The sequence below is a fragment of the Ranitomeya imitator genome, chromosome 1 (assembly GCF_032444005.1).
Source record: "Ranitomeya imitator isolate aRanImi1 chromosome 1, aRanImi1.pri, whole genome shotgun sequence".
Lineage (NCBI taxonomy): Eukaryota > Metazoa > Chordata > Amphibia > Anura > Dendrobatidae > Ranitomeya > Ranitomeya imitator.
The window spans coordinates 1,047,156,059-1,047,175,406 of record NC_091282.1 but is presented as its reverse complement, the minus strand read 5'-3'; the positions used below and the strand labels follow the sequence as shown (position 1 = coordinate 1,047,175,406).

Sequence of the window (19,348 nt, the reverse complement as noted above, 5' to 3'; positions counted from 1 at the left end):
CCATAAATGCCAACTCCATGGAGTGTATGGCTTATTGTGTTCGTTTGAACAGATACTCCAGTCTCTGCATCGGAATTCCACAGCTCCTTCAGTGTTACCTTTGGTCTCTGTGCCGCCTCTCTGATTAATGCCCACCTTGTCCGGGCTGAGAGTTTTGGTTGGCGGCCCTCTCTTGGCAGGTTTGGTGTGGTATCATGTTCTTTCCATTTGATGATAATGGATTTTATGGTGCTCCGGGGGATCATCACAGATTGGGATATTTTTTTATAGCCCATACATGACTTGTATTTCTCAACAAATTTGTCCCTGACTTGTTTGGAGATCTCCTTTGTCTTCATGGGGTTGTTGGTTTAGTGGAGCCTCTTGTTTATTGGTGTTACCTTTTAGAAAAGGAGTGCATATACTGACAGACCATGTGACACTTAGATTGTACACAGGCAGACTTCCTTTCACTAACCATGTGACTTTTGAAGGTAACTGCTTGCAAAATAAATTTTTAAGGCTTTAGAGCAAAAGGGGTGAATACATATGCACATGCCAATTATTAGTTTCTTGATCCCATAAATTTAATTTATGCCTATATTTTTCTCATTTCACTTCACCAACTTATACTATTTAGTGCTGATAAATCACACACAAATCTGATTACAAAAATATTTTAGCACAGGTTGTAATGTAACAAAATAAGTAAAAAGCCAAGAGGGTGGATACTTTTGCAAAACACTGTATGGCTTATTACGGATTGTCTTATCTTGTATAGTGGTGGTCAGTACCTGTGGTTACAATTGGAGCATAGTTTGTATGGCAGAGCAGTTTTCCATCTCCAGAATCTCTGGATATGTCTTTCTCTTCTGTAGTGTGTCAGCTGTTATGGTTAGCAGGGTCATCTCTCTTGCTGTAGACTGTAGAGTGTAAGCTCTTATGGACACCATGTTCCTCTCTCTCTCCTGTAAAGTGCAAAGTCTTTTGGTCAATAGGGTTCTCGCTCTCATATCTCCCCCCCACATGTATTTTCAGAATAATTACAGGCTCTCCACTATTGCGATTCATACAAATTTATTACCAGAAATCTATTTTTTTTGTGAAAAATTTGGCGAAATCAGCAAATTCAAACTTTAATAGATCCATGTCATCCGGTCTCTCAACTTGCATGAGGATTAGTGCTGAGCATTCCCATACTGCAAGTATCGGGTATCGGCCGATATTTGCTGTATCGGAATTCCGATACCGAGCTCCGATATTTTTGTGATATCGGAATCGGTGTGTGCGGTGCGTGTGGTTCCCAGGGTCTGGAGGAGAGGAAACTCTCCTTCAGGCCCTGGAGTCCATATTAATGTAAAAAATAAAGAATAAAAATAAAAAATATGGCTATACTCACCCCTCTGGCGAACCCTGGCTGTCACCGCTGCTAGCCTCTGCCTCCATCCCTAAGAATGCAGCGAGTGAAGGACCTTCGATGACATCGCGGTCAGGTGAGTGGTCACGTGAGCGGTCAGGTGACCGGTCACCTGACCGCAACGTCATCGAAGGTCCTTCACTCTCTGCATTCTCAGGAACGGAGGCGGACGCTTGCAGCGGTGACAGCCAGGGTTCGTCGGAGGGGTGAGTATAGCCATATTTTTTATTTTTATTCTTTATTTTTTACATTAATATGGATCCCAGGGCCTGAAGGAGAGTTTCCTCTCCTTCAGACCCTGGGAACCATCCAGGATACATTCCGATATTTGTGTCCCATTGACTTGCATCAGTATCGGGTATCGGTATCGGCGAGATCCGATATTTTGCCGGTATCGGCCGATACCACCCGATACCGATACTTTCAAATATCGGAAGGTATCGCTCAACACTAATGAGGATACAAGAGCAGCAATAGCCACACATCACCAACATGGAAGTAAATAAATGAGAGGCCACAATCCCACTTTAGTAGTGTAGTCTCAGTGTTATCTAATGAGGAGACTTTTTAGAAATGAATACCCTTGGTCAGGTTGGGTGAACCTACAGCTTTGTCATCAGAAGATTTTGGTTGGCATCATGGCATAACACATTTTGACCATATGATTTCTATGCAGTTTAACATTGAATAACTGCATGTTAACCTAATAGAAATATTACCACTGCCAGAGTATTCAGAGCTTTAAGTGGAACTGGCAAAGATATAGCACAGATATAGCCGAAATAAATGTTCCATGTTTTTCTTAGATCTAGATAAAACACTACAGCATTGTAAACTGCACTTTCTTACAACTCTCAACATCGTTGAGCTCAAGATAATAAACTAGTAAATTTGCAGGTAATGTTTGTTTTTATTGTGCACATTTTGTCAAAATAATATGCTTTCCAAAGAAATAAATGAGAAATAACTATATAATGCGTAAAGCGCCTGAAGCTAACACAGTGTCCATAAAATAGAAGAAATATACAAAGAGTATGTAAATAATTACATCTGAGGGTACAGTATGTCATGGTGACAGATTGTTTAATATGTACATGTGCAGCTTAAGCTTAAGAGCAAAAAATAAAAAAGATGTAGGGATAAAATATATGTGGCTTTTCTGCATCAACTATAAAGTTCACTTAAGTTGAGAAGGGAGAAGCCTTGTTATATTTATTCATAACCAAGCATACTATTCTATTATATAACTTAAAGGGAACCTGTTACCTGGTTTGGCTGATAAGAGATATGGCCATCACTTTTCAGGGCTTATATACAGCATTGAATAATGCTGTATATCTGTCCCCAACCTGACCTGTGAGATAAGAAAAATTACTTTTATTATGCTCACCTGCGGGGCGGTCTGGTCCTATGCGTATCGCTTTTCTTGGTCCGGCGCCTCCCTTCTTCTTGCGATGCTGCCCTCCTGCTTGCTTCGTGTGGCTGACACATCTCTTTTGCCCTCTTGAGGGCAGAGCAAAGTACTGCAGTGCGCTGGTGCCGTGAAAGGTCAAAGAGCTCCGGCACATGCGCTCTGCAGTACTTAGCTCTACCCTCGACAGGGCAGAACCAGAATGCACATTTGGTTTTAGTTGTTTGTAGTAGAATTATAGGCAGATTATAATGAGAGCAATATGGGCTACTGCCGGGGGCCTATTACCAGATTGCCCACAATATAATGTTTGTGCGCCATGGTGCACATATCCCAGCAGGGGGCTTTCCTGGCACTCCACTGCCAACTATACAGAATGGCAGAGCAGCTCCAGGGGTTCTTCCATAGTCTCTGATGTGACATGCCAACAGTGATGTCATCAAGTGGTGCTGGTGCGCGCCAGCATGTATACGCTGGCCACATGTTGAAGTGGAGCCTCAGGTACTGGATCAGAGTGCGAGGGGTTTGGGAGCGAGGTGAATATGTGTTATTGTTTTTTTAAATTTGTGTATGGGATGTGAACCTATATATATGTTCTATGTGAGGGCTCATACTGTATTTAAGTTGCTATGTGGTGCCTCATCATGCATATAGGGAGTTATATGAGGTACATACTGTATATATGGGGATCATATTGTATATAGGATGCTATATGGGGCTCGTACTGTATATAGGGTGCTATGTGTGGGCTCATACTATATATAGGGGGCTATGTGAGGGCTCATACTGTGTATAGGGTGCTAAGTGGGTGCTCTGTTATGCTGTGCTATCAGGCAACACAGTGTGCAGTAATCAGCGCACATACAGTGATATGGCAATAACCCAAAAACAATAGAACAAGCTCTGAGACGTGGAATCTCTGCAAACTGCAATACCTGAACCTATCCTCACACAACTAAAAGCAGCAGTGGATTGCGCCTAACACTACCTATGCAACTCGGCACTGCCTGAGGAGCTGACTAGCCTGAAGATAGAAATACAAGCCTGACTTGCCTCAGAGAAATACCCCAAAGGAATAGGCAGCCCCCCACATATAATGACTGTTAGCAAGATGAAAAGACAAAACGTAGGAATGAAATAGATTCAGCAAAGTGAGGCCCGATATTCTAGACAGAGCGAGGATAGCAAAGAGAACTATGCAGTCTACAAAAAACCCTAAAGCAGAACCACGCAAAGGGGGGCAAAAAGACCCACCGTGCCGAACTAACGGCACGGCGGTGCACCCTTTGCGTCTCAGAGCTTCCAGCAAAAGAGAATAGCACAGCTGGACAGAAAAAACGGAAACAAAAACAAAGTAACACTTATCTAGCAGAGCAGCAGGCCACAGGAAAGATGCAGTAGCTCAGATCCAACACTGGAACATTGACAAGGAGCAAGGAAGACAGACTCAGGTGGAGTTAAATAGCAAGGCAGCCAACGAGCTCACCAAAACACCTGAGGGAGGAAGCCCAGAGGCTGCAATACCACTTGTGACCACAGGAGTGAATTCAGCCACATTATTCACAACAGTACCCCCCCCTTGAGGAGGGGTCACTGAACCCTCACCAGAACCCCCAGGCCGACCAGGATGAGCCACATGAAAGGCACGAACAAGATCTGGGGCATGGACATCAGAGGCAAAAACCCAGGAATTATCCTCCTGAGCATAACCCTTCCATTTGACCAGATACTGGAGTTTCCGTCTAGAGACACGAGAATCCAAAATTTTCTCCACAATATACTCCAATTCCCCCTCCACCAAAACAGGGGCAGGAGGCTCCACAGATGGAACCATAGGTGCCACGTATCTTCTCAACAACGACCTATGGAATACATTATGTATGGAAAAGGAGTCTGGGAGGGTCAGACGAAAAGACACCGGATTGAGAATCTCAGAAATCCTATACGGACCAATAAAACGAGGTTTAAATTTAGGAGAGGAAACCTTCATAGGAATATGACGAGAAGATAACCAAACCAGATCCCCAACACGAAGTCGGGGACCCACACGGCGTCTAAGATTAGCGAAAAGCTGAGCCTTCTCCTGGGACAAGGTCAAATTGTCCACTACCTGAGTCCAGATCTGCTGCAACCTGTCCACCACAGAATCCACACCAGGACAGTCCGAAGACTCAACCTGTCCTGAAGAGAAACGAGGATGGAACCCAGAATTGCAGAAAAATGGAGAGACCAAGGTAGCCGAGCTGGCCCGATTATTAAGGGCGAACTCAGCCAACGGCAAAAATGACACCCAATCATCCTGGTCAGCAGAAACAAAACATCTCAGATATGTTTCCAAGGTCTGATTGGTTCGTTCGGTCTGGCCATTAGTCTGAGGATGGAAGGCCGAGGAAAAAGATAGGTCAATGCCCATCCTACCACAAAAGGCTCGCCAGAACCTCGAGACAAACTGGGAACCTCTGTCAGAAACAATATTCTCAGGAATGCCATGCAAACGAACCACATGCTGGAAGAACAAAGGCACCAAATCAGAGGAGGAAGGCAATTTAACCAAGGGCACCAGATGGACCATTTTAGAAAAGCGATCACAGACCACCCAAATGACCGACATCTTTTGAGAAACGGGAAGGTCAGAAATGAAATCCATCGAAATATGTGTCCAAGGCCTCTTCGGGACCGGCAAGGGCAAAAGCAACCCACTGGCACGTGAACAGCAGGGCTTAGCCCTAGCACAAATCCCACAGGACTGCACAAAAGCACGCACATCCCGTGACAGAGATGGCCACCAGAAGGATCTAGCCACTAACTCTCTGGTACCAAAGATTCCTGGATGACCAGCCAGCACCGAACAATGAAGTTCAGAGATAACTTTACTAGTCCACCTATCAGGGACGAACAGTTTCTCGGCCGGACAACGATCAGGTTTATTAGCCTGAAATTTCTGCAACACTCTCCGCAAATCAGGAGAGATGGCAGACACAATGACTCCTTCCTTGAGGATACTCGCCGGCTCAGATAACCCTGGAGAGTCGGGCACAAAACTCCTAGACAGAGCATCCGCCTTCACATTTTTAGAGCCCGGAAGGTACGAAATCACAAAATCAAAACGAGCAAAAAATAACGACCAACGGGCCTGTCTAGGATTCAAGCGCTTGGCAGACTCGAGATAAGTAAGATTCTTATGATCAGTCAATACCACCACGCGATGCTTAGCTCCCTCAAGCCAATGACGCCACTCCTCGAATGCCCACTTCATGGCCAGCAACTCTCGGTTGCCCACATCATAATTACGCTCAGCAGCAGAAAATTTCCTGGAAAAGAAAGCACATGGTTTCAACACTGAGCAACCAGAACCTCTCTGTGACAAAACCGCCCCTGCTCCAATCTCAGAAGCATCAACCTCGACCTGGAACGGAAGAGAAACATCTGGTTGACACAACACAGGGGCACAGCAAAAACGATGCTTCAACTCCTGAAAAGCTTCCACGGCAGCAGAAGACCAATTAACCAAATCAGCACCCTTCTTGGTCAAATCGGTCAATGGTCTGGCAATGCTAGAAAAATTACAGATGAAGCGACGATAAAAATTAGCATAGCCCAGGAATTTCTGCAGACTTTTCAGAGATGTCGGCTGAGTCCAATCCTGGATGGCCTGGACCTTAACCGGATCCATCTCGATAGTAGAAGGGGAAAAGATGAACCCCAAAAATGAAACTTTCTGCACACCGAAGAGACACTTTGATCCCTTCACGAACAAGGAATTAGCACGCAGTACCTGGAAAACCATTCTGACTTGCTTCACATGAGACTCCCAATCATCAGAGAAGATCAAAATGTCATCCAAGTAAACAATCAGGAATTTATCCAGATACTCACGGAAAATGTCATGCATAAAAGACTGAAAAACAGATGGAGCATTGGCAAGTCCGAACGGCATCACCAGATACTCAAAATGACCCTCGGGCGTATTAAATGCCGTTTTCCATTCATCTCCCTGCCTGATTCTCACCAGATTATACGCACCACGAAGATCAATCTTAGTAAACCAACTAGCCCCCTTAATCCGAGCAAACAAGTCAGATATCAATGGCAAGGGATACTGAAACTTAACAGTGATCTTATTAAGAAGGCGGTAATCAATACACGGTCTTAGCGAACCATCCTTTTTGGCTACAAAAAAGAACCCTGCTCCCAATGGTGATGACGATGGGCGAATATGTCCCTTCTCCAGGGATTCTTTCACATAACTGCGCATAGCGGTGTGTTCAGGCACGGACAAATTAAATAAACGACCCTTAGGGAATTTACTACCAGGAATCAAATTGATAGCACAATCACAATTCCTATGCGGAGGTAGGGCATCAGACTTGGGCTCTTCAAATACATCCTGAAAATCAGACAAGAACTCTGGGATGTCAGAAGGAATGGATGACGAAATAGACAAAAATGGAACATCACCATGTACTCCCTGACAACCCCAGCTGGTTACCGACATAGAGTTCCAATCTAATACTGGATTATGGGTTTGTAGCCATGGCAACCCCAACACGACCACATCATGCAGATTATGCAGTACCAGAAAGCGAATAACTTCCTGATGTGCAGGAGCCATGCACATGGTCAGCTGGGCCCAGTACTGAGGCTTATTCTTGGCCAAAGGTGTAGCATCAATTCCTCTCAACGGAATAGGACACCGCAAAGGCTCCAAGAAAAATCCACAACGTTTAGCATAATCCAAATCCATCAGATTCAGGGCAGCGCCTGAATCCACAAACGCCATGACAGAATACGATGACAAAGAGCATATCAAGGTAATGGACAGAAGGAATTTGGACTGTACAGTACCAATGACGGCAGAGCTATCGAACCGCCTAGTGCGCTTAGGACAATTAGAAATAGCATGAGTGGAATCACCACAGTAGAAACACAGCCTGTTCAGACGTCTGTGTTCTTGCCGTTCAACTTTAGTCATAGTCCTGTCGCACTGCATAGGCTCAGGTTTACTCTCAGACAATACCGCCAGATGGTGCACAGATTTACGCTCGCGCAAGCGACGACCGATCTGAATGGCCAAGGACATAGACTCATTCAAACCAGCAGGCATAGGAAATCCCACCATGACATCCTTAAGAGCTTCAGAGAGACCCTTTCTGAACCAAGCCGCCAGTGCAGATTCATTCCACAGAGTGAGTACTGACCACTTCCTAAATTTCTGACAATATACTTCTACATCATCCTGACCCTGGCATAAAGCCAGCAAATTTTTCTCAGCCTGATCCACTGAATTAGGCTCATCGTAAAGCAATCCAAGCGCCTGGAAAAACGCATCAACATTACTCAATGCAGGGTCTCCTGGCGCAAGAGAAAACGCCCAGTCCTGTGGGTCGCCGCGCAAAAAAGAAATAATAATCAAAACCTGTTGAATAGGATTACCAGAAGAATGAGGTTTCAAGGCCAGAAATAGCTTACAATTATTTTTGAAGCTCAGGAACTTAGTTCTGTCACCAAAAAACAAATCAGGAATAGGAATTCTTGGTTCTAGCATAGATTTCTGATCAATTGTATCTTGAATCTTTTGTACATTTATAACGAGATTATCCATTGAGGAGCACAGAGCCTGAATATCCATGTCCACAGCTGTGTCCTGAAGCACTCTAATGTCTAGGGGAAAAAAAAAAAAAAACTGAAGACAGAGCTGAGGAAAAAAAAATGATGTCAGGACTTCTTTTTTCCCTCTATTGAGAATCATTGGTTTGGGCTCCTTGTACTGTTATGCTGTGCTATCAGGCAACACAGTGTGCAGTAATCAGCGCACATACAGTGATATGGCAATAACCCAAAAACAATAGAACAAGCTCTGAGACGTGGAATCTCTGCAAACTGCAATACCTGAACCTATCCTCACACAACTAAAAGCAGCAGTGGATTGCGCCTAACACTACCTATGCAACTCGGCACTGCCTGAGGAGCTGACTAGCCTGAAGATAGAAATACAAGCCTGACTTGCCTCAGAGAAATACCCCAAAGGAATAGGCAGCCCCCCACATATAATGACTGTTAGCAAGATGAAAAGACAAAACGTAGGAATGAAATAGATTCAGCAAAGTGAGGCCCGATATTCTAGACAGAGCGAGGATAGCAAAGAGAACTATGCAGTCTACAAAAAACCCTAAAGCAGAACCACGCAAAGGGGGGCAAAAAGACCCACCGTGCCGAACTAACGGCACGGCGGTGCACCCTTTGCGTCTCAGAGCTTCCAGCAAAAGAGAATAGCACAGCTGGACAGAAAAAACGGAAACAAAAACAAAGTAACACTTATCTAGCAGAGCAGCAGGCCACAGGAAAGATGCAGTAGCTCAGATCCAACACTGGAACATTGACAAGGAGCAAGGAAGACAGACTCAGGTGGAGTTAAATAGCAAGGCAGCCAACGAGCTCACCAAAACACCTGAGGGAGGAAGCCCAGAGGCTGCAATACCACTTGTGACCACAGGAGTGAATTCAGCCACAGAATTCACAACAGTGCTCATACTGTATATATGTGGGGGCTCATACTGCGTATAAGGAGCTATTTGGGGACTCATACTGTATATAGGTTATGTGCGGGCTAATACTGTATGTTGGAGTCTATATGTTTGTATATACATAATGTATATAAGAGGCTATGTGGGGGTCATACTGCATATAGGAGGCTATGTGGGGGCTTATACTGTATTTAGGGAGCTATGTGTGAGCTCATACTGTATTTAGGGAGCAATGTGTAGGCTCATACTGTCTATAGGGGGCTATGTGGGGGCTCATACTGCACATATGTGGTGGCTCATACTGTGTTTAAAGAGCTATTTGGGAACTCATACTGTATATAGGTTGTGTGCAGGCTAATACTGTATATATGTATTTATATACACACTGTATATAAGAGGCTATGTGGTGGTCTTACTGCATATAGGAGGCTATATGGGGGCTCATACTGTATTTAGGGAGCTATGTGTGGGCTCATACTGTATATAGTGGGTATGTGGGGGCTCTTACTGTATATAGGAGCCTATGTGGGGTCTCATACTGTATATTGGAATCTGTGAGGGCTCATACTGTACATAGGTGACTGTGGGGCTTGTATTGTATACATTGTATATAGAGAGTTATGTGGGGCTTCAAACTGTATGTAAGAGGCTATGTGAGGCTCATACTGTATCTAGGTAGCTATATGGGGGCTCATGCTGTATATAGGGAGCTGTGCGTAGAGTCATGCTATATACAGGGGTTTGTGTGTGGTCTCATACTGTATGTATGGGGCCATGTAGGGACTCATACTGTATATAGGTGGATATGTGGGGTTTCATACTGTATATTTGAATCTGTGAGGGCTCATACTGTACATAGGTGGCTATGTGGGACTTGTATTGTGTATAATGTATATAGGGAGTTATATGTGGGTTCAATCTGTATCTAAGGAGCCATGTGAGGCTCATACTATATCTAAGTAGCTACATGGGTCTCATGCTGTATATAGGGGTCTGTGTGTGGAGTCATACTATATATAGAGGGCTGTGTGTGGTCTCATATTGTATGTAGGGGCTCATACTGTATATAGGAGGTTATGTGTAGGCTCATCCTGCATATAGGGAATTATATGAGGGCTCATACTGTATATAGGTGGCTCTTACTGTATGTAGAGAGCTATGTGAGGGTCATATTGTATATAGGAGGCTATGGGGGTCTCACACTGTATCTATGGAACTATGTGCTGGCTCATAATCTATCCAGGGAGCTGTATGCAGGCTCATACTGTGTATAGGAGTCTATCTGAGGGTTCATACTGTATATAAAGAGCTATGTAGGGGCTCATACTGTATATAGGTGGATATGTGGGGTCTCATACTGTATATTGGAATCTGTGAGGGCTCATACTGTATATAGATGGCTATGTGGGGCTTATATTGTGTATAGGTAGCTATGTGGGAGCACATGCTGTATATAGGAGTCTGTGTGTGGACTCATACTGTATGTAGGGGCTGTGTGTGCTCATACTGTATGTACATGGCTATGTGGGGGCACATACCCTTATATAGGAGGACTGTGTGCGCACTCATACTGTATATTGAGAGCTATGGGGGGACCCTTATGTTATATAGGGGGTTATGTGGGTGCTCATCCTGCATATAGGGAGTTATGTGGGCGCTCAAACTGTATTTAGGGGGCTCATACTATATATAGGGTGCTATGTGAGGGCTCACACTGTATCTCTGGAGCTATGTGAGGGTTCATTCTGTATCTATGGAGCTATGTGGGGACTGTATATAGGAGGCTTATATTTTACATAGAAATCTATGAAAGGGCCCATACTGTAGATAGGGAGCTATGTGGGGATTTTACTGTATATAGGGAGTTATGTGGGGGCTCATACTGCGTCTTGGAGCAATGTGAGGGCTCATACTGTAGGTAGCTATGTAGGGGCTCATACTGTATATTACGGGTTATGTGAGGGCTCATACTGTATGTAGGGGGTTGTGTGTGGGTTCATACTGTATGTAATGGGCTATGTTAAGCCTCATTCTGTATATAGTAGGCTGTGTGGGGGCTCATATCATATGTAAGTTGCTATGTGGCTGGCTCATATTGTATGTAGAGGGCTATGCCGGTGCTCATACTATTTATATGTGGATGCCAGTTTGCTTAATTCCACTCAATAATAAGTAATATAAATATTTTTTATATTAATTTTAATTAATATGTTAATATTAATATTGAGCAGAATTATTTTCAACCTATTGGTTTGGCCTCCACAACAGTCACGGTCTCTCATGTGACCGCTTTAGAAAATAATCATCCACCCCTGCTGTATTTTGTATATCACTATGTTGTGTATAGTGCGTGGCGTGCTATGGGCGCCTCTATCTCTGTCGTTTTCCATCTACAGATGTGCACCAAAGCACCTGTGTGTTACTTACATGACCTTTCACATGATCTATCAAAGGGGATCATGTGACATGCCACGTGATACTTCGGATACCTGAGGGGGGAAGGGCACACCTGCTAAACTGTCCAGGGCTCTTAATCCGCCATTCTCTATAGCTATATAAAAAATATAAGTCTACAAAGGAGTCAGGACTAGGTGGGGACTCAAAAAACAAACCTGACGCAATGCTCCACCAGCCCATATGCAAAGTTTGCTGGTTTCCATATCTGTCTGCCAGTGCAAACCACACACCCTATATCTGTGTAGTAAAGTGAAGCTGGTTATTGTCGGGTCCTAGGCCCTCTCCTCTTCTCTCTATACACCACCCCTATTGGACAAGCCATCAGCAGATTTGGTTTCCAGTATCATCTCTCTATCATAGCTCTATGACACCCAATTATACACTTCTTCTTTTGACATCACCTCCACCTTAATACAAAATACCAGGGATTGTCTGTCCGCTGTCTTCAACATCATGTCCTCCTTCTATCTGAAACTGAGTCTCTCCAAAACTGAACTTCTCATGTTTCCTTCTCAGGTTCAACCATGACTCCCTGGCAGCACACTCTGTTTTGGGGTTGTATTTGTCACAGGACTATCCTTTATAACCTATATCCGATCCCTCATGTTACCTGCATCGTAAAAACATCCAGAATCTGACCTTTTCTCACCTTTGAAACTGCAAAAACTCTTACTGTCACTCTTATTCATTATCATCTTGATTAATGTAACTCTCGACTTATCGGTCTCCCGTTAACCAAATTTTATTCTGTCCAATCCGTCCTGAATGCAGCAGCCAGGGTCGTATTTCTGTTCTGCCGATGACTCCACCTTGTGCCAGTCGTTGCACTGTTAACCTATTTGCTAGAGAATTCATTATAAACTTATCACTCTCACCCACAAAGCTCTCCACAATTCTGCACCGCCCTATATCTCCTCTCTCATCTCTGTCTATCAACCTACCCATACACTCCGTTTTTGCAACTGATCTAAGACTAACATCCTCCATAATTTGAACTTCACACCTCCTTCTCCAAGACTTTTCTTGTGCTGCGCCAGTTTTCTAGAATGCACTACCCCAGCCGGTACGACTTGTACCTAACCCCACATTTTTAAGCGTGCTTTAAAAACACATATCTTCATACAAGCGTACCCCAATCTAATTCTTCTGTGTTCCCTCTAAATTTTTGTCAGAATCTGATCCCTCCTATTCATCTTTCTTCACATCCTCCGTGCTCGCATTCGCACTTGGTAACAGTACTTAGACAGATACTGGCTGGTGATCGGCATATTTGAAATGCCCTATTGATTATAATGATGGCTGGAACACACACGACCAGCACTTTTTACCTATTGTGTCCCCCATATTTCCTTATAGATTGCAAGCTTGTAAGCAGGGCAATTACTAATATTGTAACTGTTGAACGATGTGTTACTTTGTAATGTCTTTTTTGTTTGTACATGTCTTCACCTAAATGTAATTTGCTGCGGAAATTGTTGGCGCTATGAAAATAACATTATTATTTTTATTTTTACAAATAGCCTTTTGCTGCTTCCCCACTGAAGTATTTACGAAACTAAAGAAGAGTTTTTTCTCAGCATAATTTCACTTTGATTTGTCGTTTGCAGATGGTGCATCTAAGTAAACTTATAATTGCTTGTATAGTACATTTACTGCAGCGTTAGCTAAACAGTTCTGCAGCATGTATTATTCTCCATCTGTCACAGGATTACTTTTACTATAGTCTGAAAAGGCTGTTCTCGTATAACATTGCCAGCTTATGGTCTTCAGGCTGTTTTTTTTTGTAATTCATACAATAACTAATGAATTTTTCTTTGCCGTCAAATCTGCAAACAAATCTGCATGTCTAATGTGCCTATAGACTACTGCTAGCCAAATGTGTGGCAAAACTTTATGCTAAGTAAAGTACTTTTTCACAAATACTTGTATGGTTGGTATACATCCAAATATTTGCAAAACCGTATGCATCCGGGTTCGAGAAAGGTTGATCTTCAAGGAAATGATTTTCAATCTAATGGCAGGTTCAGACGTCCGTACTATGACATGGATAAGTCACGTCCATAAATTGGCTGGCTCCATGGGCAACACCATGTGCTCCTCCACATAGCAGATGAGCGCACAAGCTGCTTGTTATTGACCTGGACTAGTCTGGTCCATAAATCAAGTGTAATCTGTAATATTGGTCCACGTAAAAACGCATTGGTGTGCACAGGTCTGTTGGTCACTATTAGATCAGTGTGCTGTTTGTTGAGCACAAATATGCTAGGCCGAAAATACAGCCATCTGAATGAGCCCTAAGTGTCAGCATAATGTTGCTGTTGAAACTAATGGTATGATGGTAGAAAAATAAAATAAAAACAATACCTGTCTTTCAGTATTCTGATGTGTTGGCGCTGAGACATCAAGTTTTGAAGCCACATGCAAATTAGCTGGGAAGCGCATCGATACCCCCCCTAATGGAAATTTACACTTGGCTTCAAAGCTTGATATCTCAAGTCACCCCAGATTACTACAAAACAAGTATTATTTGTATTGTTGTACTACCCTAGAACTTAAATAGCCTTACCACTAGCTTCAATAGCCAAAACGTTCCCGACAAGTTCCCTTTAAATGGTAGTTAGACATTGGAGGTGGAGCTTCACATTAATAATTAGATAATTAGATAAATAATTGATTTAAAAGAAAAATCCCTTATTAGTAATAATAATAATAATCTTTATTTTTTATATAGCGCTAACATATTCCGCAGCACTTTACAGTTTTTGCACACATCATCATCGCTGTCCCCGATGGGGCTCACAATCTAAATTCCCTATCTGTATGTCTTATTATTGATATAAACTACATATATTGATGCACATAAAACAATATCATGTCAGTATACAGCTCTGTAGGTTGACATGCATTACTGTGAATACTTTTTGCCTTACCTGTTTGCCCGCATGTTGGGAGACAACTATTATAATGTATTGCTCTATTTAAATAACATTATTCTGTTTTCTATTGTTTTCTTCAGATTCCATTGATCTTGTATCATACAGAATTTTGTCGGGTGATCCACATCAGATGTTCTCCATAAATTCCCAATTTGGTATCATTACGACAAGCAAGCAATTGGATCATGAATCTCATCCCTTTGTTGTTCTCACCATACAGTCACAGCTAGGGAGCGCCCCTGTCTTCAGCATCACATACGTTAACATTACCATTACTGACGTTAATGACAACCCACCCATGTTTTCAAGGGTGAATGAAAGAATAGACCTACTCCAGACAACTCCTCCTGGCAGTGCACTGTACATTGCACAAGCAGAAGACATCGATGATGGCTATAATGGATTCATCACCTACAGCATAGTTAATGAAAAGCAAGACATGTTTACTATAGAGCCCAACCTCGGAATGTTATATCTCAACACAACTTTAACAATGATCTGTGAGCATATTCTCCTAATCATGGCAGAAGATAATGGACACCCTCCCTTGAGTTCCCTTTTAACATTAACTATCAGTGTCATAAGGAACAATCGTGGTCATGCTTTGACTTTCGGAAATTTGGTCCATCAAGTTGAAATCAGTGAAGATTTCACTATAAATTCTCGAATCATTCAGGTGAAAGCCTATCATGGCGGGACACAAAGTCAGCAGCCTAGAATCATTTACTCCTTACTCCCTGCAGATTTTGTTACGTTTGGAATAGATCGTAACACAGGATGGATTTTCCTACGTCTGTCTCTGGATTATGAGAAGACTAATTTATACAATCTGATTGTGGTGGCGAGAAGTGTGGACCCGGTTGAGGATCAGACTGCAACCACTTCTGTAATTGTGAAGGTTGTAGATGAAAATGACAACTTCCCAGTTTTCAATCAGCATATCTATTTCTTCACTGTTCCTGAAAGTCCCACTCCTCATGGTGTGATGGGGACAATCAGGGCACTGGACATGGACTCTGGGAGGAATGGACAGCTCTCATACTTTCTGCTTTCCGAGGAAAATTATTTCCATATCAACTCTAAGACAGGTAATGCCACACAAACAGCTAGTACTTAATATATTTTTGTATGATGGTGGAGAAGAACATGAGCCATTTCATGATCAGGTTGTGCAAGTACTATTACTTGTGCTATCTACGTTATTGTATCACTTTATGGAAACATCTGTCCTTGTGTCTTTACAAAACATGAGAACTAGGGAAACATTTGGAAGTTTTGCATACTAATTTTAGTTGTTGTTCTGGTTAGGATAGAAAGGATAAGGACCTAATCCAGGTCTCTTTTCCTTTTGTGTGTGATGCTCTTAGTGTCCACTCAAGAAAATACTCCAAATACAGAGTCCTTAGGTAGCAGTCATCCTTAATGTGTCATACAGTCCCAGGAGTAGGAGATATCATACCCTAATCACTGTGGCATAGCATGATCTGCATTTTGGAAAGTGACATCTTTATTCCATATGAAAATTGCATCTTGAGAGAAGAAAAGGACTTGAACTCTAGTTCCACCTTTTGGAAGTAACAATCCAAAACATTGTTATTGACCCTTTACTGATCCTTGACACTTGACTTAGTATAAAAGCAAAACCAGAATCCCAATTTGCAGACATGTGTTCCGGGGTGTTGCCACTCCTCAGTGCAAAGCATGAGATCTGATTTGGCTGTATGAGAGGCCTCTGAATGGGGTCATAGGGGTAATGTTTCTTCTTGTGGAAAGTGATATGCCTGACATGCCAGTGTAGGAAAACGTAGAGGTCTTTCAATGTTTTTCTGGGAAATAATATATATACAAAGAGTAATAGGACTTGAACTCTAGTGCCACCTATTTTAAAGTAGGATTCCTAAAAGTCAATATTTGAAGTCTATGGTTATTGGAAGGTAAAGTTTGGTGGGGAGGGAGGTTTTATATTTCTAGGGTCTTATCTAGATATGTATTTTTGAGCCTGTATTTATTTAGGGGCATGGCCTCTTCATTTTTTAAGGTCTGTATTTATTTAGAAGGCTCTGGTCTAAGTATGCATTTTTCCAGGGGTCAGCATTTAGTGTGGACTGTTTTCTGTCTAGTTATTCTCTGTTTTTTCTATGGAAAAGTAGATTTATTGTCTACTAGATGGTTACCCAATTCTAACGCATCGGGTATTCTAGAATATGTATGTATGTACGTCGCGCTTAGCACAGCCACGTAGTATATAGCACAGTCACGTATTATTTAACACAGCCACGTAATGTATAACAGCTACGTAGTATATAACACAGACAGCCACATAGTATATAGCACAGCCCACGTAGTATACAACACTGCCCACGTAGTATATAACACTGCCCACGTAGTATATAACACAGCCCACGCAGTATAAAACACTGCCCACGTAGTATATAGCAGCCAGGCAGTATATAACACAGCCCATGTAATATATAGCACAGCCCACGTAGTATATAACACAGGCCACACAGTATATAACACAGCTAAGTCATCTGGGTAATTTCGCAATGCATCACTGGGAACGGAAGCTGGCGGCAGCATCGTGTGCATCGGTGGACGTCGAAAAGTGAGAATAGCACAATTTTGTTTTCATTATTTTTAACATTATATCTTTTTGCTATTGATGCTGCATAGGCAGCATCGATAGTAAAAAGTTGGTCCGGGATGGGGCGACACACTGACAGAATGGAGGGGAGTAGGGAGGGGAACTGACTTGAGGAGAGTAGGGAGGGGCTAATTCACGGCCGGACAAAGCCTGTCCCTGATTGGTCGCGCCCGGCTGGCCATGACCAATCAGCGATGTGGGATTTCCATTACGGAAGTTAGTTACAGACAGACGGAAGTACCCCTTAGACAATTATACATATATAAGATTTCATGTGGGGTCTGGATAGACCTCATTATTTATATTAGGTTCTAACTAGAGCTCTCTATTTAGGGGTACATATTTATTTTTGGGTCTGGATTTATTTTATAATATTTACCATTTTTCTGGTCTGCATTTTTACTCAACTGAATTTAAATCGAGTCCCGATTCATCACGTGCATTTTTTAAAGCCATTTTTCTCTTTTTTTTTAGAGTTTTTTTAGCTTGTGATATTCGTTAACTTTTTTGAGCCAAATTCTTCCAAATGAAGCACCTGGTTCCTGAATCTGAAAAAAAAAATCCAAAATTCTATTTATTTTTGTCTTTTACTCTTTTTGTGACTTTTTAGTGCAAAGCATCACATTGGCTTCTAAAATGACACAACATTTATGTAAATATTTCAGGCATACATAAAACCACTTTGGCGGGAGGTAAGACTGGAATATGTTTGCTCCAAAAAGTCACAACTGATGGATCAGACAAAACCATCTGGAAACCCCCAAACTGCACCCATAGTAGCAAATATAAAAAATCAAACAAAATATGAAAGAGACATTAAAAAAATTGAAAGAAGAATAACGTGCAAATAAAAAATAGCTGAAAAAAAAAACAAAACAAAAAAATTCTGTAGATGCAATGATGAATCGGGCCTTTAGTCTTCTAGATGATAACAGACTGCGGACAATTTTATACGTTGAAATTCCTTATTGTCGTCACTTTTACTTTGCACAGGTGAAGTGATAAATTCTGAAGCCTTAGATCGTGAACATAAAGCGTATCATCACCTCAGTGTGTTGGTGACTGACCATGGCACGCCGCGCTGCAATGCCACAGCTGCAGTTTACATCACAGTCACTGACCTTAATGACAACAAGCCTTTCTTTCCACAGTTGTCATCAGGAAAGCAGCTGCATATAAAGGTTTGTCGGGGCTGAACTTTTATTTAGCGCATAAATCTGCCATCTAGTGGTTATATCATCTGCTTACAACAAATGGTCTTAAAACCCTAAAAAGTGTGTTATATAGAAATGTGATTTTCCATTTGTCCCATTCTAATCAATGATTTTGAAAACAAGCATGTAAAAAACAATAGCATGTAAAAGCCAAACAATGCTACAATTTTTAATGAAACCCATTTGAAAAAATGATTTGTAGCCTCCAATAGTTGTATTTAAGTTAAAAAACAATTGACCCCAGTGCAGGAAGAACCCTGTAAAGGAATAAAAGAATTCATAAAGTGTTTGTTTTTACTTCACTCAAAAACCCAAAGCGGTGTTATATGTAAGGCCTTAAGGTACCGTCACATTTAGCGACGCTGCAGCGATCTAGACAACGATGCCGATCGCTGCAGCGTCACTGTGTGGTCGCTGGAGAGCTGTCACACAGACAGCTCTCCAGCGACCAACTATGCGAAGTCCCCGGGTAACCAGGGTAAACATTGGGTTACTAAGCGCAGGGCCGCGCTTAGTAACCCGATGTTTACCCTGGTTACCAGTGTAAATGTAAAAAAGAACAAACACTACATACTTACATTCCGGTGTCTGTCGCGTCCCTCGCCGTCACCTTCCCTGCACTGTCTAAGCGCCAACCGTAAAGCAGAGCGGTGACGTCCCCGCTGTGCTCTGCTTTACGGCCGGCCGGCGCTGACACAGTGTGGGAAGCTGACGGCGAGGGGACGCGACAGACACCGGAATGTAACTATGTAGTGCTTGTTTTTTT

At 42.5% G+C, this 19,348-nt stretch overlaps 1 protein-coding gene across 1 annotated transcript in view; it reads left to right on the top strand.

The window, feature by feature from the left end:
- The window catches only part of LOC138656671 (protocadherin-23-like), a 280,858-nt gene extending 262,294 nt beyond the window's left edge, over nucleotides 1-18,564 (top strand). The window contains exons 5-6 of the mRNA XM_069743773.1: nucleotides 14,805-15,812; nucleotides 18,362-18,564. Of these exons, the coding sequence (XP_069599874.1) occupies nucleotides 14,805-15,812; nucleotides 18,362-18,564 (1,211 nt within the window). The remainder of the gene's footprint in view (nucleotides 1-14,804; nucleotides 15,813-18,361) is intronic.
- The last annotated feature ends 784 nt before the right edge of the window (nucleotides 18,565-19,348 follow it).